Genomic DNA, 24,785 nt, shown 5'->3' on the forward strand with positions numbered 1-24,785 from the left:
TCTTTAAAACTCAAACCAAACATACCCAAAGATTGGCGATTGACCAATTGGTCGACCAGTTAGGCTAATTTTAGGTATTTTCCTTTTTCAGCTGCAGGGCACTCACAGGACATTCAGGAAGACATTTTGGGACATCCTCTGCATACATTTGGCGAAAATAAAATAAGAATTTATGAGTTATGAGAGATCTATAGTGTCTCTCTATAAATAAAAAGTTACTGTGTCAATATTTATATTTGAGACATTGAATAAAGAATCTGCTGAATAAGAATTTAAAAAAAATTAATCCTTTATAATAATAAAAAATTATTATAAAAGTGCTGCAGATGCTCTAAGAGCATTCCCACCCGTTTATCTAAATTTTATCCTAAAATATTATTAAAAAATTCATTCATTATTTTAGGAATCACTTTTTTGTTTACTTTCCTCAACACACTCTGGCTTCGTTTGGGAAGCCATGGTTTGGGCTTTTTTTTGGTTATTTTAGCCATAAAAAACAAAATAGGCTATTTTAGCCATAACAAACAAAACATCACATCCAACCCATAATCATTACATTCTTCTCTCACAAAAAAACTCAAAAAAGCCAAAAAGCCAAAAAGTCCTTCCCAAACCAAGCTTTTAAGCCCAGGCTAAAATAGCAAAAAAAGTCAAAAAGTTAAAAAGCCAACCCACTTCCCAAACGGAGGCTCTATTTTTTTTTTTCTATTCTATTAACAAACTTCCTATTTTTTTCTTTATTTTATTAAAATATAATTTATAATTATAAATTTTAAAAAAATAAAAATCATAAATATATACTACAGTCTCTAAACAAAGCAAAGTAAAAAAAATATATATATATAAAGGAGTTATAGTGACTTTCTATTTAAGAGAGCTGAAGTAGGTATATAGAGAATCACTTACCCCTTAAAATAAGTAAGAAGGAATTTTAAGACTTCTGTTGAGGATGCTCTAACAATATTATTTCGGAAACATATAAAGCCTCCGTTTGGGAAGTGGGTTGGCTTTTTGGCTTTTTGACTTTTTTGGTTATTTTAACCTGGGCTAAAAAGCTTGGTTTGGGAAGGGCTTTTTGACTTTTTGACTTTTTTTGTGAGAGAAGAATGTAATGATTATGGGTTGGATGTGATGTTTTATTTGTTATGGCTAAAATAGCCTATTTTATTTTTTGTGGCTAAAATAGCCAAAAAAACCATGAAAAAGCCCTCACCAAACGGAGGCAAAGAGAGAGTGATTGTAATTTCCCTTAAATATTAAGATCACCACCAGCATCGATTCAAATTCCTAAAGCCATAAAACCAGAGAAAAAGAAAAGTTATCAAGTGTGTCCAGACAGAGTTTCAGAGGCTGCTGTCCACAGCCACCACCCACAGAAACCGAACAAGAAGACAAATAGAACCCCACCCACTACCCCCAACCTAACTAAACTAAACCCACAAAAAGGAAGGCTCTCTTCTAAAATACTAATCATAAAAATCTCTCTGTCTCTCTCTCCCTCTCTCACTCTCTGTTGTTCTTCTTCCTCTTCTATTCCATAATCCATTCCCCTAATTCCATCCAAAGTCACTACTCTCTCTCATCTTGACCCATTGTTCCCTCTTAATTCATTCCACAGTTTGTTTTTCTTTCTTTATATCTTTCTTGGACAATCATGCCTGTGATTGTTGATGATAACTCAACAATAGCAGAACAGATTAGATACAGAAGACCCAGAAACAACCAACCCATCCCAGAAACAGATCCAAACCCACCTCAAATACCTTCTATCATCCAATCCACTCGCTGTAAATCCACCATTTCCTCTCTCCTCCTCTCCACTTTCAACACCACCACCACCACCACCACCCCAAAGAAGAAGAATTTCACATCGGGGACATTCAGGGGGCTCGGATGCGCTGCCGCCGCCTCGTCCAAGGTATCGGTGCCGGCGGTGATTCGGAATTCGGCGAATTGGGAAGCGAAGAAAGTGAGGAAGAAGAAGCAGAGGAAGAACAAACCCCCCAATCAAGCTGTGGTTATGCCAAGCAACAACAACAACCCATCTTCATCATCAGCAGCAGCATCGACCTCAGTGATTGTTGTTCCTGATGTTTGGTGTGGGCCTGGGATTGGTTTCACCACTGATGCTTCCTCTGTTGATTGTGTTGTGTCAAGGAGGACTGTCTCTGGAAGATCCAAAGTCGATGGTGAAAAGTTGAATCAGAGGGAGGTATGTATATATATATATTCTTCCCTCTCTTGATTGCTGTTTTGAATTTTTTTTTTAATGTGTTTGTTTTTTTCTGTTTTAATGATTGATCTTGAGTTAGTACTAATTAATTGGGTAGTTTTTGTCTTGTTTTGTGTTGTTTTTGGTTGCCCATTTGGATCCTAGGTTGAAATGTTTTTGGCATTTTTGTGGGTATTGATACTTTGTTTTTGGGATTTTACTTCAAAAAAAATTATTGCCCCTTCTGCTTGGTTTTTCTGGTACGAACTGAATGAATATTTTTGGGAAGTTTTGCTTTTTATCTGATTATCCTTCTTTCCTCCACCAGGCTTGTACTTGCATGGTTGGATTGATTTCCTCTTCTTCTTTCTTTATATTTATATATTCCATTGTCTATTGCTGATTTTTTGTCATTTTTTTTGCCATTCTTAGGAATGTCTTGCAATATAGGGTCTTGCTAACAAATGCCTCTCGGGCACTAGAAAAAAGACCAATACTTTACCTTATTTCAAAACATTTTTTTTCCACTAATTTTGTAACTCTTTTAGCCTTTATCATCTATTTCCGTAGCAATTTTCACACCATTCCCAATATTAAACAGTGTACTAGTTAGCATTTGCCTTTACGGTTGGTATTTGTTCCAATCCTTCTTGTATTCCTTGCTCAGTACATAATTTAAGGAAAAAAGATAGATGCCCAGATTTTTTGTGAAGAATTTTACCAGAATGGTAAAGATTGGTTGAGATTCGATTGGTGTATTGTAGGGTCTATGCATGCAATGAATTTGAACCATTCATTTATTGTTCTGGGTAAAATTTTGGGTATGTAGTATTGCTTGTAAGTGAATGTACCCTTTTTCTTATCTACTTTTTGTGCATCGCTTCCATTTAGCTATGTGCATTAACTGTTGATCAGTGATCATTTTTGTATGTCATGCTTTTATGTCTTCAGGTGTCTCTTGATTGTTTCTGACATGTATATTGCATTGCCCTTTCACTTTCAGTGAATATATGAAATCTGTAACTTCATCAACGCAGCTCCTTATTATCATAATTATATATGTGGAGAAGTATATGCGTGAGCTGACTGAAACTGCTTTAATTCTTCTTTTGCATTGGCAGCGTCTTTCATATTCTACGAGGAGGACGGTGAGATCTGAACCTATGTCTTTTATGGATTCTGATCATTCATTTGGAATGATGCACCCGGGATTGGATGTATTTGGTGCACGGTATCATCGTCATGATCGGCATCGTTCTCCTGATGGCCTTGCTGAGGTTTGTCTGTATCTTATTTAATTCATTTTGGACTCGTATGCTATAAGCAGAAACTGCATAGAACTCTGGCATAGGCTCCCATAAGAAATAAATGACTATAAGCACTCCCATAAACTACACCAAACAAGGGCCATTGTAGGCTTGATCAGGCTTTCTTTATTGATCAAGCTTAATTGGTGCTTTAAGTAGTCCCGGCAGACAGGACATGATTCATAAATGTCATGGCCAATTCTGAATTAGGATAAGATATGGACACGGTAAGGACATGGCTATACAGAAATATGTATTGTTACATATATACATGTATTATTGTTTGAAAAGTCTACATGTATACATGATGACAAATTGATCACTTTGATTCATTTTCTAAATTCTATATTAACAATTGCAGAATGAGGGAAGTAAAACTAGACACATTGTTAACATTACTACATTCATCTATTATTTTCATTTTTTACTTTTGGTTCCTGCAATTATATTATTTGCATATATTATAAAGTATCCATTGGATGGTTGAATAGTGGCAGTGACTTGTACAATGTCATATATTTCTTGAGGGTTTTTGGTATACTTTTAATAGGTTGGATTTGTAGGGATGTTATTTTAGCAATGCTCCTATTAGGTGTTGGCTAAGCTTTCAAGAAGTGATGGCGAAGAACCAAAAATTGTTTTACATATGTTTAGGGATGTTGAAGTACTAGTTTCTGATATGTGATGGCTCTTTAAAAATGTCCATGTTGCTGCACGAATGCTTAGGCTTACAATTTGTGCTTGCAAACACATACCACTGTGACACTGTCAATAGTATATATTTTAGTTCGTTGTTGCATTGGAGTTTGGACTCATCCCGATTTCGTCTTCAATCTAGTCCTAATGCCTTACTGAATTTCATGTTCTTCAATGCAAATCCACCTAAATCTTCCTTAATCAACTGTAAAGCTTATACTCTCTAGCTCCGTGAATGCTATTGCATTTCTCTCCTCTGAAACTTTATAATGTTTTTAAATGAAGAAGCAATTAGGAAAATTATTGGATGAAGCTTTTATATTTAATTATTGAGTCCAACTATTATCTCAGGAAATATTAAACATATCTTTAATCAGTGTTGACTGGTCTGCAGATCATGATGCTCCAAAGTAGTTTGATGATGGGAGGAAGATCCGATGGATTTGATCGATACAGAGACTGGAGACTTGATGTCGATAACATGTCATACGAGGTGTGTCATTATTTTTTTTAACAAATGCATTTTAGGCCCTTGTTTTATTTAAACAAATCTTGAAGACTTCTAGTGATTGCATCACTGTATCTCTCAATCAAAGCTCTTGATTTGGTGCTGCAAACAGGAATTGCTTGAGCTTGGCGATAGAATTGGGCATGTGAATACTGGGTTGAAAGAGGATGAGATAGTCCACTGCCTCAGAAAAACAAAGCTTTTGGATAATTTGTGGTCACAATTCTCGGAAATTGAATGGAAGTGCAGCATTTGTCAGGTTCATTCATCAGTGATTTTTAATGCTGTCCTCTATTCTCAATTTCCTTTTTCCAAAGCTTGGTTTATCTTTTTATATCTATCCTATTTTATAAAGGGCACACACTGGTGTGTACCCTATCACACTTTGGTTTTTTTTTTTTTTTTGGGGGGGGGGGGGTGTCCCCTTTCAAAAATACCCTTGACATCTGTTAACTGTGACATGTGATGAATGATTTTTATCATTTATCAAACTGCCCAAAACTATTAAATGATTTTACTCATTCATCAAACCGCTTCTCAATCATCAAACTATCCAGAAGTTTAAATGTAAAATTGCAGCCACATTGCTTTTGCAAATTACTTTTTTGTTAACAAACAGAGCCTAATAAAAATTACTTTGTTAATATTTGAGAAACTTTTGTTTGTTTTTAAGGGTCTGTATGGGAAAAATTGCAAAATTCGCACATTTAAATCATTGACAAAAGGGAATTTCATTCAAAGAAGAAAAAGGTACGACAAGAGGACAAGGAGTCTGCAGGAAGAAATAAAAGAGAGAGAATAAAGGAAATCAACGTCTCAAACTACACATGACACATTGCTCTCCAATATGTACAAATAAAAAAGAATGGAATTCCTTTAGTTGTGTTTGGATTATGGATTTGAGTATGGTTTGGAAAGGAAAAGGGAAAGAAAAGGTGAGTGAAATGAGCCTTAAAAGGAGAGAAAACGGAAACCCAAAAAAATGGCAAATGACAGTCTATTCCATAATGACTATCTGTCCTCAATTTTGTTCCATTCCAACCATACCACCCATAAAAGTGAGAAAGTTACACAATTCCACTACGCTTTTCTTGTTGCAACCGAATTCTTTTTGTTCATGCCAAACTGAGTTGTTTGTTTTATATAATAGTACAGAAACAGATATATAAACTTTGGTATGCATATAACTCTGTTTTATACTATTTAGGAGGACTATGAAGCAGAAGATGAGACGGGGAAACTGGAATGTGGACACTTCTACCACATTCATTGCATAAGGCAGTGGCTTGTGCAGAAAAATACTTGCCCTATCTGTAAAACTGAGGCAGCAGCAGCTCAAGAATGATACTTGCCATCCTCACAAACCCTAGTGGTGTTTGGACTAATATGAATTGATCCCTGCACTGTGTGTAGTTTCGATCTCCTGCACGAACAAGAATCCATTGTTTGTTGTGGTAGTTTGGTCCTTTTCTACACAATGCATTTGAAATGATGGGTGTTTGGTGATTGAGAATTCCATGTTGGTTCAAAGTTATGGTTCGGGAAATCAATTGGGATCGTTGGGATCGTTTCAGCGATTTTCTTCAGCATTTCATCCTCTTACTATTCTAGATGTTCAATATATGTAATGCTTTTGCTCCTGTATCATCCTCTTACTAGTAATGATTCTGGATTTATTTTGCAGAGCAGTGTTGTTATAAATATTATTATTATTATACAGTAATGATTCTGGATTAAAGGCTTTTAAGGCTCAAGCTCTGCTTAAGAAACTTGAAGGCTTGCCTTTATATTTAACAATGTATACACTTTCAACATTTGGAGCAGCTCATATTTGATTATTGCTCATGTTTTATTTTGTTTTGTTTTGTTTTTTTTTTAAAAAGTGTGCTAAGGAGCCATTTGGTTGCAGCCATAGTTTATTGTTTTTTGTAAACAAGAAATATTGAACGTATTTATGTTTATTTGTAATAAAAGTGAAAATAAAAGCATGTTTGATGTACATGGATTTTTAGAATTTTTGAAAATAAGTGAAAGGTGGCCAATGTGAGTAGTAGCTGAAGTGATGGTTGAAAATGGTGGACGGAGGTGATTGTCGACTAATAGTGGTGTTCACTAGAAGTTATTTTTGACAAGAGGTAGTAATTAAAAGGGGTTGTTGCCAGTGTGGGGGTGATTGTTGATTGTCAGAGGTGGTTGGCAGCTAAAGGAGGTGGTGACTGGAGGAAGTCATCGATAACAGTGGGGGGTGATGGTAGATGGAGAATGTGGGAGGAGGGAGAAATGAATTTTTATTTTAATTTTTTTGTAATTATTACAATTTAATAAATTTTGTAAATTATTTACAGGTTTTTTAAAATAAAAATAGGTACTAAACAAATTTTTATTTACAATTATTAAAATTTTTGCAAGCATAACCAATATCAAACATGTTCTCTAAGCATTTGGCACTTAGGTTCCTTGTTCCACATAGACCACGAGAGTCTTGATAAGACCTAATTCTCCAAGTATTATAATATATAAAAAGAGCTCATAGCAAAAGGGATTCTCATACTGTTTTCAAAATCTGTAACATAGCACTGTAATATAGATCAAGATACATACATAAAATAATTTACATGTCTGCGTAACATTGTTGGCATCAAGAGAGAAGATACCGTATCAAGCTCTATATGTTTACTAATGCTGTGTTTGGTTAGGGTATTTGGGGAGGGATTTGGAAAGGGAAATGGAAAAGGTAGGTGAAATGTGAATAAATCATGCTTATATTTCACATAGTTTCACACACCTTTTCCCTTTTCCTTTCCAAATCCTCTCTAAATCCCCCAACCAAATACAGCATAAAAGAAAGTCGGAATCCTAAACTTGCTCCAGAAATCTCACTTTACAAGTACACCGGAACATCCACTTGAATGAAGTTTGTTCTCCCCTAAAAAGATATCGGGAGCGTAACAAGTTCCAAAGTAAGCTTCGTGCGATAGGTATCTTTCTCTAAACATACTCGGATGAAACTGTAAAATGAACCGTCCTGTCTTTTGGTTGCTACTCTTTCCTGACCGACAATGAGCAGAAAACAGTATTGCTTACAACAGTAACATACATATTTAATCACACTTTACACTTTTTTTGCATTCATATATTGATTGATGTTGCCTCTTGCTTCATCAAAGTGAAAACTCAGGCGGCCAAGAAAAATGAGAATTCTATCCCTCTATGCAAATTTAGGTCTTATCATGCCGACTAAGAAATTCGATTATAAATGGATACACTTGATCTGCTGCCTGCATTTAGAAAGTTTCAGATATATCACAAGAAGCTGCAATGAAGCATGTCAATTGCATGTTATGATTTGGCTAAAACTAGAAAAACAACTTATTTTTTGTTTTTTTCTTTAAACTTTTTTCGTAGTAATTTTTTTTCCAACTTGATGATTCTAAAAATTGAGTCAATTTTGAAAAAAGTTCATCAAAAACAAAAATAAACCAAATTTTATCGAAAAAGCTTACAAAATCTAACTTATTTTTATCTTCTTGAACTTTTTTTTTAAAAAAAAATTTCATTTTTTAAAGAATGTCTAGTCGAGACGGATCTAAACGGTAAAGAAATTTAACATAATTTAAAAAAAAAGTTTACGAAAAGACAAAAATAAGCCTAACTAAAAAAGCCAAACAAACCAGCTCCCAAAAAATAAAATGTGTCGCTTAAATCTCTTAAGGCAAAAAAAATCAGCACATACCGAATGACCTCCCACTAAGTCGTAATGAGCATAATGTGGACCGCTTGGTTCACCAAAAACTTTATAGGTGACCAAATTCTTAGGAATCAGCTTGACTGTCTCTGCACCACAGATAGCATCACAGACAGAGATAAACAGTTAAAAAATCATTAGAAATTAGAACATATCAAAGATACACAAGTCATATTAATATATTGTACCATATACGGCTTCAGGTGGGCAAATTAGGTCTTGATCTCCAGCAAGTGCTAAAACCGGCACATTGCTTTTTCGCAGATGATCCTTGTAAAAGAAACTTCCACTCCTGTCACACATTCCACCCTCTCGGAAGGCTGTTGTTAGCTGCAAGAGAAGCTTAGCTGGTACAGTACCTGTTACCGGAGCACCATTATGGCAATGAGATTGTAATGAGGATCAAGCTCTCAACAAATCTTTTGAGGAAAAAAGAGAGTCCATCCAGGTCTATCAATTGACAACTGGCTTCAACAATAGGTTTCAAATAATGCAAGTACTGATTGTGAGTAAGTTGGACGACATGATTTCAAATCCTTTGGAGCAGGTTTCACAAATGTCTACATTTTGTAGACTCCTGTAAACTTGCAGGGTGTGGGTATATGTCTAAGAGTTGGGTTTATCAAATCCCAATAAATGACAATGGCCTATCAGTATATATATATTTACGTTGTTCTTTTATTTATGGTTAAATGGTGTGTTTACGTGGTGTCTTGCATGGGCCTTTCACATTTGTTAACCATGCAAACAGAGGAACATAACAAGAGCTTTATGTAAAATCATATATTAAAGTAGGAGTACAAATTGCCAACCACAGGTTGGGTGCATACTTAGTTAACATGTCAGACACAAACCCCATACCCATACCTATTCCCATGTTGTATAGTGTCCAACAAAGACCACTTGACATGTATATAAGAGCCAATGTAATGCTCATTCTTGGCACAGGGAATATGCCACATTTAGCATATTCTTGATAGGCACTTAAATAAATGCAATTATTGATATTAATCATGTGAGTTAAGGAAGAATAATCATCTACTTACAAAAGTTAGTCAAGACAAACTTCTCAAGCAACTCTGGATGCAAGTTCTGTACAGATATCAGAGGATTCAACCAGGACAAAACATAAGGAGGACGGGATGCAAGAGGATAAGCAGCTGTGAACAACACTCCCAGTGGAATAACAGGAACATTTAAAGCCTGTGCAGGATCTGCCTGTATGCCACAACGAATCAAGATCAGCTTCATATTCCAATTAGACGTTGAATTGTCACACAAAAGCAGCAAGAAGTTGTCTAACGCAGTAAGTGTTCCATTCCACTTGCCAGAGGTAAAAGCAATTTTATTGATGATTTTGATGTAGTATAGTCGAGTGATGACGCCAATGTAATGACGGATGCCAACCCAGAGTCCCTTCCTTCAAAACCTTTAAAAAGTCAACATTTTATCACACAAATAAAAACATGTTCAATAACCAATATTTTGTGACAAAATATTCAAGTATTTGCACCATTTAACAACATGAAAGACAGCATGCAATAGAAGTAACAAAATTAAAACTTTATTAATTACGTGGGAAACCGTACTATATAACCTCTTCTATAGAGACAACTTTCTAACTGTTCATTGTCGTAACAGTAATTTCAGCTATGCATAAAATTACTTCAACATGATATTCTCAATAGTCTTCACAAACTAGGATTTCTTGAGTGTTGTGCATGCAAACACAAGGTAACGGACAAGTGTCTCAAAAATTTATAAGACCGTTTCTTTATTTCTTGCTGATGAGTAGAAATGGAAAAGAAGAATGAGAAATATTAAACTAACAGATAATAATTTAAAAGGGCCACTAACTTCAACCTTTTAGAATCCCAATTCTACATCCTATAAAACTGTCCTAAAAATTACAATAACAGAGGAACAAAGTACATGCAGGATTAGTATTCAAAAGAGTGAACAATTTATGAACAGCAGAAAGGGGGATAGAAAAAGAAACTATGGAGCATTATACCATTTCGTGATAACATTGCATATAGCAAGATACCCCCCATGGAGTGACCAATTGCAAGTAACTTGCCATCCTTTGGTTTGCATTGAGTCCTTACATACTCCATCTACATTGATGAAATTGAGTTTCAAAAATATTATAACACTGCTGAATTGGAAATGTGTATTTTATTCCAATAAACAATGTATAATGTGGCAACGATGAAGTCAGTGCATCAGATTAGTTTCCACATCTCAAATTACAAACAATCAGGAGATGTCACCTCACCGCAGCAGGAACATCCTCTTCCAGATAGTTATCAAAGTCCCAATCATACTTCACAATCAGGTCAAGTTGTTTCTGGAAATCTTCTATTGTTGTAAAAAGACGGTCTTCAAAGTCAATAAACTGTGAAGGAAGAGATTGTTCACCATCTTCAATGATATTTATGAGCCTTTGGCTCAAATCCCTGATTTGGCTAGCAATAACAGAATTTTTCCCTGCCACTAATAAACCTGAAAGTTTTCCCTTAATATGATTAGATTTCTAAAAATTGAGCATCTTCTATGAGTACTGATATTTTACCATATAACTTAGCAAACATTAATCATGATTGACCTTCATCTAGCCAGCCATAGAGTCTTTCTGACAAATTCATTAAACTTTTAGTCAACTTGGTCACCAACCGCGATTTATCAGATTTAGTAACCCTCGCTGTCCCTTCACCTGTGGAGGGAGAGACCCCTGTTTCTGCAAAAGCATTAGAGTTGATGTTAAGTGACCGCTCTGTAAGGAATGCACCATTTTTCTCATGCTCAATACCTGGATTGATATTCTCAGAAATAGCATTGACAGGCTTCTTGACCTCTGCAGATCTCACTCCTTCAGTGCTCAACCCAGCACCACGAAGTTCAAGAATCCATGTATCAAATCCTTGGTTGGACATGTAACGTGCAAATGATGACTGCAAACAGCCCAAATCCATCAGCAAAAACAAGAACACTATCAAAACTTCAAAAAGGATGAGTATATAACAATGTTAAGCTAACGCAAAATTCCATGAGAAGAAGAAGAAAGTACAGAAAATAGGTTTTGGGTGTGTAACAAATCCTCCACCCTAAAAAAGATTGGCCCTGACAGATTAAGTTCTCATCCCATTAAAATGACAATGGCATGCAAATTCTAGAATAGGCCTATGCAGCTGCATGCCAAGGTCGGTTAATCATCAAATTGTGGTTTAAGTTGCATCTAATCATTGATGATACCATATTGCCACCAACTTGCTTATTCAACTATCAGAACCAAATTGAATATGAAATGTGAGAGGAAACAAGAATAGGCAAACTGAAGTATGCCTCCATGTGAAACAGATAACCACTTAGTTTGCACCACCAGTGTGAAGTGAGATCCTTATATTCCAAATTAAAGGATAGCTGTTCTGAAGAGAACATATTGAAGGAAATTCTTCATGGTAATCTAAAGAACAATACAAGAAAAAGTAATAAAAATTAGTAATAATTTAGTGGAACAAAGAATTTGTTAGTGTTTGAGTATTTTAAGGAATTGGATTGGTTGATTTATTTTTTTTATGAAATCTCATTTTTGGGTTGTCACACCAACAGAATATCTATATTGTCCACAAATGTGCAGTGCACAATGCTTAAACAGAGAGACGCCTACTTGAAGCTGTAAGATTTCAGATATTGTGCAAGATCAAAGAGGACAACTATTGAGCCAATAACAATTTGCAAATGCAACGATTCAAAAAGAATGGAAAGAGCATCAAGAGATATAGTAAGCATATCCTCAAGTGCCATACATGCTTTTTAGGATGACCTAAGTGATACATGTCAATGAGCCTACATGTCATTCAAACCCAACAAAATGATACAAGGAAACTGTGAGCAGAACATATTTCTTTGAAATTTGAAGCTAATAAATAAAAATTACCAATAAAAGAATCAATAAGAAAGATTACAAACTCACATCAGGAGAGAGATCATATCCGATTGCATTCGTCCCGACTCCAGACAAAAGTAATAGTGGGTGATTCCTTGGAGGCGCCTGTAAACACACACACACACACACAAAACAAAAAAATATTATTTCTGTATGTATCTATTCGGTTATATAAATGCCCATAGAATTGCTAACAGAATCACAATAACTGCCTAATCATTTTTTTTCAAAATTAACCCATATTTCCAAAAAATTTAGACATAAAATTGAACACGCATAGTATATATACAAATGAGGTACGTAAATGAATTGCATACATACTAATCTGAAACAAACAAACAAAAAAAAATAAAAAAAATTTACAATTTCAAGACTGGAATTCCAGAGGGAGAGAGATGACCTTAGGAGGAGGCTTGTAGCGCCAGAGAGCGAGCCTCCAATCAGAATTGTGAACAGAGACGTAGTGAAGCTCATCCGCCGTACAAATCGAAGGCTTGTCGGTGGCGGTTCTCGTCGTCGCCGCTGCAGCATTGAACGCTCTCAACCTCGGCGGCGGCGTACGGACGGAGGAGGAGGAGAATGGAGAATCGGGTCGGGTATCAGAGCATACCGGGTTGAAGTAAGAGAAGGTTCTGGCCGCAATCTGGATCGCCGACCACCGAAGAACCACCATTACGCAAACGAGAGGTTATGGCTATGATTATGATTATAATCTGCTCAGTACTTTTACGTTCGTTGACATATATTATTGACTTATGTTGCCGCTCCGTAGGTATGATTTGTTGACAACTTTGATTTCTTTTACCGTTGGTTTGGGGATTCAGAGATAAAATAAATAAATAAATAAATAAATAAAAATAAAATGATTGTCAAGTTTGTTAAGCTATGAGAGAAAATAATATTTTACCAAATAATAATAATGTTTGAGAAGATAGTTGAGTAAAAATAATTAATAAGATAAAATGTTACATCTAATTCATAATTATTTTACTTTTCCTCCTACAATTATCAAATCAATTATAAAAAAAAAAAAATCAACTAACTTTCTAAACATAACTATTTTAGCCTCCGTTTGGGAAGTGGGTTGGCTTTTTGGCTTTTTGGCTTTTTTGGCTATTTTAGCCTGGGCTAAAAAGCTTGGTTTGGGAAGGGCTTTTTGGCTTTTTGGCTTTTTTGGCTTTTTTTGTGAGAGAAGAATGTAATAATTATGGGTTGGATGTGATGTTTTGTTTGTTATGGCTAAAATAGCCTATTTTGTTTTTTGTGGCTAAAATAGCCAAAAAAGCCTGAAAACTATCTTGCCAAACAGAGGCTAGTCAAGTTAAAATAACTAAAAAGTCAAATAGCCAACTTCTCAAATAAGGTCTAACGAGAAGAAAAATGTTTTTACTTTTTTTATTGCTTAGATAAATTTTAAAAAAATATTATTAAACCAAAATTATTGGCCAAAAAGCAATTTATGAATTTCATGGTGATATTGATTTTATTAAAATCTCAGTTGGTAACTTTCAGTTTTAATTAAAAACCGAAAAACTCTCTATAAATTAATACATCATTCTTTCTGTTTTTTTATATATCTTTTTGTAAAAAATCAAAAAAAATATTAAAATAGTCCGTTCCCAAACGAGGTCTAAAGATGATGCTAAACCTTCCCTTCATTCACAAGTTTTGTTTTAATAATTTATTTTGTTTATTTTTAAGTTATTATGTGAGTAATTTATTTTGTTTATTTTTAAGTTATTATGTGAGTATTATTAGTTAAAAAAATTAATAAATTTGATAATTGCAATCAATAAAAATCTTTGCATAAAAAAAAAATATTAATGAGAGCACAATGTGTTATTGTCATTAGTTTTATATGAAAAATACATTGAAATTTCAATTATTTTGACATTTTTTGTATCTTAATTTGTGTCATTATCATAACTATACGAAATTTTAATATACAGACCATTGAAAAGGGTGCACCATATGCACCCGGAATTATGTTATTTTTTTATTGTAGTTATGATCAATTTTTTTCATTAGTTATGATATTATTTTATTTATGACTTATGAGTTATTTAGTTATATCTTAGGCTATGTTTAGTGATAATATTTTTTTTTAATTATAACTCAAAAAGTATAAAATTATGCCATTTATTTTTAATGATAAAGTGCATATGGTACATAATCCTATGACTATTAAAAAAAAGGGGCAAGTGTACTTTAAAAATAAACTATGACTTTTTGAACACGTCTTGCTTGGGAGAATGTCTTTTAGTAAATTTTTTTTTATTAAAATATGAGATAATAAAAAAAATTAATATATTAAATTTTTTTTTTTTTAGGAACATGTCTTTTTAGTAAATTTTTTTTAAATTTTTTTTGACTAAATTATGAGATGATAAAAAAAAATTAATATATTTAAAAATATTTTTTAATTTTTTAAAAAAAATATGTAAAAAATAAAGTGAATGAAAAAAAATCTTTTGATATGCATTGACTTTTTAATTTTTTAACTTTTAAATTATAATAGTTGTCAAACGAGACTAAAGACAATAAAATATGTGATTATATCTGATCTTCACATAAATAGCATAAAAATGAAGAATAATGTTTGGTGGCCCGAAAAATTCTGCCCCGAATGCCCCGAATGGCTGAAACGACGTCGTTTCAGCCATTCATTTTTTTTTTTTTTTTCTTCTTCCTCAGTCTGATACGCAGTGAGGGAGGAGAGAAAGAGAAAGAGAAAAAGTGGGAGAGGGAGAGGCCGTCGCCGTCGCCGATAGCCGATCGCCGCGCCTCCGCCTTCGCCGCCTCGCTGCTCTGCTCTGATCGTCGCCGTCGCTGCTCTGATCGTCGCCTCCGCCCCTCGTCGGCTCTGCCCCACTCGTCGCCTCCGCCGATCGTGTCGCCTTCGCCGCCTCCTCCTCCATTTTTTAGGCCCCCTCCATTCCTTCCTCCCTCTCCCCTCCCCTTCCTTCCCTTCTTCGTCTTCCTCCTTTCTCCTGTTGAAAAGAAAAAAAAAAAAAAAAAATTAGGGAAATTTTTTTTGAGCCATTCGAGCCGCTGTCCATTCGGGCTCTGTAGCACCACTGAAAAATGAAAGACGTCAATCATCAAAATAGAAGTGTTCAAAAAAAAATCATCAAAATATAGAACCGGTTGGTTGATGAAAGGGCATCTGTCAGGAATCTTTTTGTTAAATTATACTTTTTAATTAATGATAAATTACAAATACACTCCTCAGATTAAATGCGAATGATTCTTTGTGGTTTGGAAAATTACAAATACTTCATTGTTAGAATTTTTTATTTAACAGAATTAATTAAAAAAGTGAAATTTCTAATTATTCACCTATACAATAATAAAATTATCCGAATTATTAATTGAAATACAATTTTAACATTATTAAAAACCGTTAATTAACTTGATGATTTATTAATGAAATGACCTATTTGTTATGAAATTAGAAACTTTAAGGGGTATAATGTAATTTCTAAAACTACAAGAAATAATTTGTAATTTAAGTAAATCTCAAAGGATGTGTTTTTAATTTACCCATTAATTACCTAATTATAAAATTACTATTCTTATAAACTATTCTTTACTCTCAGGAGTTGTCATTATAATATTGGATCTTTTTCAGATTCAAAAGTTTCATGACTCATGTTATTATGTATATAAGTTTCATAAAAAAAAAATGTTTAGAAAAATTAGTAAGATTTGTTAACTTATAATAATATATTTTTTTTATTGTAAAAAAAAAAACACTTTTGAAAGTTGCAATTTATTTAAAAGTAGAATATTCAAATTGCGATTTTATGGTGGAATAATGCTTGGGACCCCCTTTTGGGGGTCACCCCCTCACCCCCCTTTGCCACGTGGCGGGTGGTGATTGGAGGAGCAGGAAAAAAAAGAAAAAGAAAAAGAAAATGTAACCAATGAGAGAGAGAGAGGGGGTCAAAGGGGGTGGGAGGAAAAGGGAGGATGAATCATTGTTGTTTATGGTGAGTTAGCGAAATGCCAACTTGACAGCTTTACATAACGAAGTTTTATTTTACTTTAATTTTGTTTCATTTCATCATAAAAAGAGTATATAAGAAAAGAGTACTAATGAAATGATAAAGAAAGAACATAACTGAGGCCAAAACATTGGTATAAAAAGCATAGCAAAGTTGAAATAGCAAATTGGACATGCAATTTTACAATTATCACCTTAATCAACATTACATTATAATTTTTTTATAAATAGTTATCACCTTAATCTTCCATTGTACTTTATAAGCACATAAAAAAGAACACAATGAATCAATCCCTTTATTGTCACAAATAAGAAACAAGAAGTTTTGCAAAAGAAGACCACATGATAGAACCGCCAGAGACTCCAGAATTTCTCAAATTTTCTCGACTTACAATGGCTGCGAAGTTCTGTTCTGTTAAGTAGTAGTGTTGTCAGCAGGCACCTGTGCCGAAGCCTGTGACAACAACACTGCTGTAGCCGGAGTCATGGTTTGATACTGAGTAGCATAGTACACCTGCTGGTCATGTGTTGGATGAGGAGGACATTTATACCCATAATTAGCAGTAGTACTGCCAACAAGTGATTGAGATGGGTGATGATGCATCTGAGGCACCACACTCACATATTGCTGCTGAAATTGATTACCACCAATCGTTGTCGCGCCTGTTTTGTACACATTTGCTGCCATTTCTAGTTTTGTTGGGTAAATAGGTTGAGAATTGGAAGGACATGGTGGCCTGCTTACAGTAGTGTCAGCGACATTAGGCTGCATAGACAGGTTGTATGGTTGTTGGGTGAATTGGGTTTGGGAGACTGGCAAGAAGTACATTGGATATTGTTGTTGATCGATTTGGTGATGAAGTTGTTGTTGTTGTGATGGTGGTGGTGCACACATTTGGTAGTAAGATGAGATAGGGACTTGACCGGTTACAGTGGGGTGGTGGATATAATGCTTGTTTGCATGAACAAATTCATATTGTTGTTGTATTTGTTGGGGAGGAAGCAAATGTGAAGAATCATGAACTTGTTGAAGAGGGATTTGAGAGCTCGGATCAGAGATGTTTGCTTTGGGATCAATTGGGATAGATGGAGGAACTCTGTTTTCAGTTGTTGTGACATGATGAGATGACTCTTGGTAAACAGTGTGTTTTGAGAGAGAAGTTGAAGATGCAATGCTGGAATCACTGAAAACCAAAACCAACCATGAAATACATGTCAAATTAGCAATCTGCTTCAACCTAATTTTCCAAGAAAATTCTACAGTAAAGCAACATGGGAACACGCCGTTTAACGCAGAAAAATAATTTGGGTTACGTTCATGATTCTTGTAATTTGCCTTGTATGCCATTTTGCTCCGTAATTTCAATTTTATGAATTTTATTATTTATTTTTAGGGCAAAATCAATTTTACTACTTGTGATTTGGCCATTTGCACGTACTCTACACAGTTTGAACTTGCATTGCGAGAGGGTGGGGGTGGCCTTGGGGTGGTAGCGGATAATGGGGGAAGTGATTGTCGGTTGCAAGAGTCGATGACCAAAGTTACAGAGAAAGAAAGGGAAAAAAAAGAAAGGTAAAGGCATCTATATTATTTATACTCGCATATAAACTTTACGCAGTACGTCATATGAACCCTTTTGTCATAGTTTTTTTTTTATATATATTTTATTTTTTAATTATCCTTTTTCTATAACTGTCAAATTCAAATACATCTAGGACTATTTTGTGATTGACAATCTATAATTGCAAATTTTAAGCAATTTCATAAATTGAAAGTGAGTAATTAGTTTTCTAACTTTCATTTCAACTATAATTTCAAAAAATTTCCCCTTAATTTTTAAATTTATGCCGCAAATCACACCATTATGATATTTTCCCAAATAAAATTGGCTAGTTAACCCAAAAAGATGTGATTTTTTTTAAAAATATTTTTTCCCTTACTTTTCTCAGCAATTTCAGAGCCTAAAAACAATATGTGATGAAGATTCTCAACTCAAAAAAAAAAAACAAAAACACATGAATACCTTGCTACTGAATCAGGTGAATGCAAATTGAAACCCCCAGCAAGCTTTGAATCAGGCGATGGCAAATTATAAGCATCCACAACCTTCCTCTGCACTGTCTGCAGCGGCAATGGCGGTTTCCTAAACCCAGTTGGTGGTGGCACCCCCTGATCCGACCTCTCATCATCCCCGGAAACGGCCGATACTGTGGTGGCAGCCACCATTAAAGGCGGCGGAAGTGGTGATGGAGCTGACAATAAAACCAACCCATCATCTTGTTTTTGAACACTATGCACAACAGTCATATGTGAAAATGCCTCATCCAACCCAACCATCTGATCACCACTATCCTCAACCCGAACCTTGATCGATGGCAAGGTCGACATCGAAGGAGTCGAAGAGCTTGATCCGAATGACGAGTTTGTTTCAACCATTGGTGAATCAGGCATTGTTGAATTCACATCCTGGACAATCTTCACCTTCACTCCTTGTTTGTTATTGTCAAGAAATTCATTTTGGGACTCAACCCCATGATGAGATTCAAGTTCTAGCAAGCAGTCCATGGTGGCCGAGTCAGATAGTCCTCTAGGAAGCAAACCAGCCCCGTTTAGTGCGTCCACAAACCATGTCTCGGATTTGGCGTCGTCAAGTAGGGAACCCATTGAAGCTGCGGTTTCAGGCTTGGCCAGAAAGAGAAACAGGCGAAGGCGAGCAGTTTTCAATGGCGTTGTCGGAGTGATGCGGTCGTACTCTTCGATCATGTTTTCTAGGTCTTCGTTGGTGGTGACAGAGATGAGAGAGTCAAGTTCTTCATTGGGGAGCTGGTACTTGAGGGTGAAATGGCGGCTGTTGAGGAGTGTGCAGGAGAGGCGGGAGGAGAGATCGAAGAGAGAGGAATGGCGGTCAATCACCACCATGCGGGTGACACCGCCGATGTAGCAGAGGGACTTGTCGTGGGGCCTGGGTATAATGTGGCCCCCATAGCTACACATGAGGCGCAGCTTGGCACCTGGGACGTGTGCAAGAGATTCGTCCCAGGTGTCAACATGGCGAGATCGAGGGGAGCAATTGGCTGAATCAGGATGGCTGAGATGGGTGGTGATGGTGGTGGCAGCAGCAGGTACAGCAGTAGTGGTAGGCGGATGAGATGGGAGATGTGGTGGATCCATTGGTACCTAGGCCTAGTGAAGTCGAGTTGTGGATAGCTTTTAGTCTGAGTTTGGAAGTTATGGGTAGTTTTTGATCTATTACTTCGAGATTGGAAAATGAAGAGAGCAAAAATGTCGTGGAAGAGTGACTTCTATTTGAGATGGGTGCTTGTGCACATCTTCATTTTTTATCTTCAAGAAATAAATATAAATGTAGTTATAATAATCTCTTGAATTTGAAGAAACTAGTATGATCCATGTCAACCCAAGTAGATCTAGTGGCATTTTAGTATTCATTTAAAAATTAACAATTTTTGTACGAATAGTTGTGGTTATGCAACATTTCAGGTAGCTATTATTCTACACTGTCATCATATTTGTTCTTTATTTATTTATTTTATTCCTTCTGGTTTTGTTTAATTGTTTTGTAGGTTAGCACATAGGTCTAAAGTTCAGATCCTAGACTTCCTCTCATAAATCTGAAAAATATATTGGTCCACACTATGCATTTATTGAATGAATCTTACTATAAGGATAGTATTTTTATTTGCATATAAATCAATTATAGAATTGAGCACAATTGTCATAAATGGGTAAGACACATAAAAAGATAAAACTCACTTCATGTGAGAGAGTTGTGTCTTAATTTTATAATCAATTTCTGTGTTGTTAGATTTTTTTTTCTTTTAATTTTTTTTATAATACTTCTGTTTAATCACTTTGAATGGTATACTTTAGATTAGTACGAGGCAGATTATTATTTATGTGTGGTCACATGTGTGATCTTTGACTCAAAATGATTATAAGACTAAAAAATACATTATCACATGCATGGGGGGAGGGAAACCTATGCTAAGGTGCACATGAATTCTCACATGTATATACATTGATGAATGATGTAATGGAGCTTGTGCATGGTTTATAAAAAGCAAGAAAAACCTCACTTCTATGAACTCTTGCTTTGTGCTTCCTTAAGATTTGCGAAGTTGTAATAGCAAGTAGGAAACACAAGTGAGTCAATTTAGGAGCCAATAGTGCAGAGAATGTCCAAATGGTTTGAAATGTTCTTTAAAAAACAAAATTTGGAAAGAAAAAGAAAAGAGTAATGCTTACCCATACTAATTTTCCTTACACCTTTTTGTTTACGACAATGCTACGTAGTTCAAATTTTGTGGCTCAAAAGTAGCTCAAATGGCCAAAACAACGTCGTTTTGAGTACAGAACAACATAAAAATGGCCAAAACGACGTCGTTTTGGTCATTTGAGCCATTTTTGAGCCACAAAATTTGAGTTGCGAGACATTTTCCTTTTGCTTATCACATTAGTGTTGTAAAGAGTAATGCTTATGAAGTTTCTTTGTAAAGATTATTATTAATATGTAATTTTTTTTTAACATGCACTGCAATAATATTTTTCCAAAAAGAAAGACACATTTAATGACTCTTTATTTCATCATCAAAGGTATACATTTCGTTACTGAGAGCATCTCCAACCCAATTCTCTCAATTAGAGGATCAAAATATTTTTTTTTATTCAAAAAGTGGATTTAGAATAAATTATTATTCATTCAAACTCTAATTATAAATCTCTATTTTCTATACAAAACAAACAAGAACCGGCCAACCATCCGGATGTTTAGCTGGTTGCCCTCCTATCTATTTATTTGTGAAAATGAATAGAGTCTTAGAGTGATTCTCTATTTTTTCATCCTCCCTTCTATTAGAGCATCTCCAACCCAATCCTCTCACCAAGAGGATGAAAATAGTTTTTTTTATTCAAAAAGTAAATATAGAATATGTTACTATTCATTCAAACTCCAACCACAAACCTTCACAACCCTTCATCCTCCCTTCATCAAAAAGTAATTTTTGTTCATTAACAAATATTTAATTTTAAAATTTTTGTAAAATATATTTAATATTATACTCATTTTAAAGGTATGATTTCATACTTTTTAATGATGCCAATTTTATAAAAATTAAATTTACATATTAAAAGTTATTTGTAATATAATAAAAAATATAGAATGAATAGTGTTTTGGAAGGGATTTTATATTTTTCATCCTCCCTCCTCAAATCTTTCATATTTGAAGTTATGGAGGATGCATTGGAAATGCTCTTATGAAGGATCAACTTATCCTCTTCCCAAATGGAGATGGATTTAGAGGACGTGTTGAAGGTGGAAATCCTTCATTTTTGAAGAAATGGAAGATGGGTTGGAGATGCTCTAAAGGAATCTAACTAGGGGTGGGCAACGGTTTATCCGAACCGCTCAAACCGCCCAACCCGCCCAATCCGCATATAAATGGGCGGTTTCTCAAATATAATGCGGGCGGATGCAATTTGAAATATGACAAATTTGCGGGTTGCGGGCGGGTCGCGGTTTAAACCCGCAACCCGCAAAAACCGCCCGCACTTTAATTATTGTTGTTATTATTATTATTTTTTATATACCAACTTTGTAACTTTAACATGAGCCCCATTATGCTCTCTATGACACTAGGATCCTTAATTTTAAGTATTTCTCAACTTTCTTAATGCCGTAGAATTATCAAGTCCTAAACTTAATTTCTTATATATTTTCATTGGTGACTCATCCACTTTTTTCTAATAAAATTTTCCTTCTGGTAGTCGATGGAGCTTCTAGTTTGATTATTGATTACTGAACTGTCAATTCTAATTGCGTACAACATTTAATGCATTGATATATATTTTTTAATGCATCGATATACATTTTTTTCATAGCAAAAATGCTAGTGTAGGGTCTCTTTGTTTTAGGTACTTTCATTTAATGCATTGATATTCAATTTTTATTTGTAAACTCATCAGAAAATTGTTGTCAAATAATCACAAATATATAAAATGAATCTGATGCCTAAATTCGATGGGAAAAAAAAACTCAAAATTATTTTTTTTTAAAAAAAGTGTAAACCGCAAACCGCCCGCAACCGCCCGCACATCCGCAAACCCTATCCGCATAAACCGCAAACCGCACTGCGGGCGGTTGCGGGTTGACTTTTTTCCAAACCGCATAGATGCGGGCGGGTCAAAACCGAACCGCAAACCGCATAAAACCGATCCGCGAATACCCCTAAATCTAACAATGACAAAAATTTTGCCATTGGTCACAAATGAATCGGCAACAAAATGTTGAATCGTTGCTGTAGACAATAATTAGCAACAAAGGATATTTATCTTTAAGGCAAATGCTAACAAGTGCCCCTTAGGCCTTGTTTAATGTTGAGAAATGTGTAAAAATATTAAAAAGTGTATTGAATTTAGTAAAAAGTAAATTGAGTTTTTAAATTTTTTTTAAAAATTTTTAGCTTGTGCCTTAGGAACACTTGTTAATAACATCATATCTTTAATAATAAAAAACTTAATTGGTGTAAGATGACGTCGGTCTTGAAAAAAATATCACCAGAGAGATGAGTGTAGTTTAAGAATTAGATAAATCATTGCCAAAAAGTTAATTAATTCCATCTCCCAAAGTTGTGGAATGCTAAAAACCTTATAGTGATGACTTTATATTTTGGTCGCTAAACGTGTGGTAAAAAGCATGCTATTGTAGAAATTTTGGTCGCTAAAATTTCTGCTTTCTGCAGATTTTCAGTCCTTGGTTCTGCAGATTTTACTGTTGTAGTTTTGTTCCAGTTGCACTTTTGGATGTATTGGTTGATTTGATTGTATTGGTTGAGGTGTCCTTAACCATTTTATCTGGATAGTGTTGTAAATGATTGAACGAAGCTTTTGGTCGCAATTTAATTGGGATCTAAGTGCTTGGCTATGATTCTGTACGGGGAAGAAATAATTCTCTTCGTATAATTCTGTTGACCAAGTTCACGATCCTCCGTACGACGTCGCTTTGTCACCTGAAAATATAAACGTGAGCTAGCCGGTGGGTGTGTGCCGGAAATCTCTCCGATGCCTAAGTCAGTAAACTTGATAAATAGACAAAGCTCTATGTTTTCAGAAAGCAAAATTGTGTGTTGAGTTCTGTTACCTCCTCCAAGGTGATGTTTGTGAGCTTTTTATAAGTTTTGTGTGGCACAATCCTAGTAGGACTCTTATTCCTCCATGCAGAATCTTCCTAGGATTCATACTCCTAAGGATAATGCTTATCCTTTTACACCCCACTGCTTAAACCAAGTGGGATGATTTTTACTTTGGCCGAACTACGATATGACCGAAATAAGCTTGGCTATGCAGAGCCACTGACTAGGCCGAACTATTCTTAGTTCGGTTCTGCTTTTACTCCTCATCTCGGTTCTCCTCTGCTCAACCCATAACACGACTGGATCGAACTAACAAATTGCGACCGACACAACTCCAAGACCAAGCTACCGAGTAGCAGTGTTTTGGCCGTTCTAACCTCAATACGTCTCAACCGGACTATTACTGGGACCGACCTAACTCCAAGTTGCCCGGACCGGAGTAGCTTTACATCTTATTGCACCGAAGTAATTTTACCTCACCTGGGCCGGAGTAACTTTTACATTTCTATTGGGCCTTTCTATCCCGTCCTTCGTACTTTGGGCCATAAAGTCCATCTCACAGCTCGGCCCAATTTTTTCCAAAAATTACCCTCTCAGATTCTTATAGCACTATTCATTGTTTTTTGTTCTTTCCTTTATTGATGTGATGTAAGATTTCAGCTTGATTCATATTCAATAAAGGCTTTCCTTTACTGATTAAAAAAAGAAAAAAAAGAAAAAGCATGCTATTGTGAAAAAAGAAAGAAAGGAAAAAAAGAAACTCAATTTTGTGCTCTCAAATAGCTAATTCAACCTTATGTGCTATTTGGAATTCCTAAGCTTCCTAATTTGACAATTTTCTTTTTTATATATTTTTTTATGATAAGATTCGTATATAGCATTTTTATCTAGCATTTTGTAAAAAAAATAAAAAATAAAAAATCATATTTGCACCATTATATGACTTTAATGTTGCTCATCGAATTCTATTTGGAGAAGCTTGTACTTAAATTTTTTTAGTTAAAGTTAGATATATGGCAAAAGGAGAAAATAAAATAATAAAATATAAAAAAGAAAAAGAAGTGAAACATTAAATTATTTATTTTTTAGGTTATGTCTGGTTACTACTAAAAAATTGATACGTATAATCAAATTTTTTTTTATACAAAACAAATTGACCTATTTTGCATTTATTAATTGAGTAGTTCAATCATTCTAGTACTATAAATTGTCACTA

General features: G+C 34.9%; 3 protein-coding genes across 10 annotated transcripts; 1 reads left to right on the forward strand and 2 right to left on the reverse strand.

Moving 5' to 3' along the window:
- Nucleotides 1-1,222: 1,222 nt before the first annotated feature.
- On the forward strand, nt 1,223-6,537 carry LOC114261031 (RING/U-box superfamily protein). Of its 2 annotated transcripts, XM_028201239.2 has the most exons (5): nt 1,223-2,212; nt 3,334-3,489; nt 4,610-4,708; nt 4,836-4,982; nt 5,931-6,537. In XM_028201239.2, the coding sequence occupies exons 1-5, from the start codon at nt 1,655-1,657 to the stop codon at nt 6,066-6,068; spliced, it is 1,098 nt and encodes a 365-aa protein (XP_028057040.2). In that variant the 5' UTR covers nt 1,223-1,654; the 3' UTR covers nt 6,069-6,537. The 2 variants fall into 2 exon arrangements, with proteins under 2 accessions (XP_028057040.2, XP_028057041.2); XM_028201240.2 differs by lacking the exon at nt 4,836-4,982 and having other exon boundaries at nt 1,229-2,212.
- A 716-nt stretch (nt 6,538-7,253) lies between these two features.
- On the reverse strand, nt 7,254-13,215 carry LOC114261032 (uncharacterized). Of its 7 annotated transcripts, none has more exons than XM_082866760.1 (11): nt 12,818-13,215; nt 12,445-12,522; nt 11,281-11,422; nt 11,077-11,208; nt 10,747-10,973; nt 10,483-10,585; nt 9,793-9,888; nt 9,515-9,682; nt 8,657-8,827; nt 8,457-8,557; nt 7,254-8,001 (listed from the first exon to the last, which is right to left on the reverse strand). In XM_082866760.1, exons 1-11 carry the CDS (start codon nt 13,088-13,090, stop codon nt 7,942-7,944), a joined length of 1,551 nt encoding a protein of 516 aa, XP_082722886.1. In that variant the 5' UTR covers nt 13,091-13,215; the 3' UTR covers nt 7,254-7,941. The 7 variants fall into 7 exon arrangements, with proteins under 7 accessions (XP_082722886.1, XP_082722885.1, XP_082722884.1 ...); XM_082866759.1 differs by having other exon boundaries at nt 7,254-8,036; XM_082866758.1 differs by having other exon boundaries at nt 9,793-9,897.
- Nucleotides 13,216-16,624: 3,409 nt separating this feature from the next.
- On the reverse strand, nt 16,625-19,859 carry LOC114261033 (uncharacterized). Its single transcript, XM_028201241.2, has 2 exons — nt 18,448-19,859; nt 16,625-17,607 (listed from the first exon to the last, which is right to left on the reverse strand). The coding sequence occupies exons 1-2, from the start codon at nt 19,593-19,595 to the stop codon at nt 16,839-16,841; spliced, it is 1,917 nt and encodes a 638-aa protein (XP_028057042.2). The 5' UTR covers nt 19,596-19,859; the 3' UTR covers nt 16,625-16,838.
- Nucleotides 19,860-24,785: the final 4,926 nt, after the last annotated feature.

This window comes from Camellia sinensis, chromosome 4 (assembly GCF_055761805.1).
Source record: "Camellia sinensis isolate YWXY chromosome 4, ASM5576180v1, whole genome shotgun sequence".
In the NCBI taxonomy this organism is placed as follows: Eukaryota; Viridiplantae; Streptophyta; class Magnoliopsida; order Ericales; family Theaceae; genus Camellia; species Camellia sinensis.

Bases quoted from the DNA above. Each gene is read 5' to 3' on its own strand.
- LOC114261031 (XM_028201239.2), top strand. From the start codon at position 1,655: ATGCCTGTGATTGTTGATGATAACTCAACAATAGCAGAACAGATTAGA. The intron at 2,213-3,333 runs GTATGTATATAT...TTGCATTGGCAG, and splicing joins AAAAGTTGAATCAGAGGGAG to CGTCTTTCATATTCTACGAG. The intron at 3,490-4,609 runs GTTTGTCTGTAT...ACTGGTCTGCAG, and splicing joins CTCCTGATGGCCTTGCTGAG to ATCATGATGCTCCAAAGTAG.
- LOC114261033 (XM_028201241.2), bottom strand. From the start codon at position 19,595: ATGGATCCACCACATCTCCCATCTCATCCGCCTACCACTACTGCTGTA. The intron at 17,608-18,447 runs GTATTCATGTGT...TTTGGTTTTCAG, and splicing joins TCACCTGATTCAGTAGCAAG to TGATTCCAGCATTGCATCTT.
- LOC114261032 (XM_082866754.1), bottom strand. From the start codon at position 13,090: ATGGTGGTTCTTCGGTGGTCGGCGATCCAGATTGCGGCCAGAACCTTC. The intron at 12,523-12,817 runs GTCATCTCTCTC...GTGTGTTTACAG, and splicing joins GCTACAAGCCTCCTCCTAAG to GCGCCTCCAAGGAATCACCC. The intron at 8,558-8,656 runs GTACAATATATT...TCTGTGGTGCAG, and splicing joins CCCACCTGAAGCCGTATATG to AGACAGTCAAGCTGATTCCT.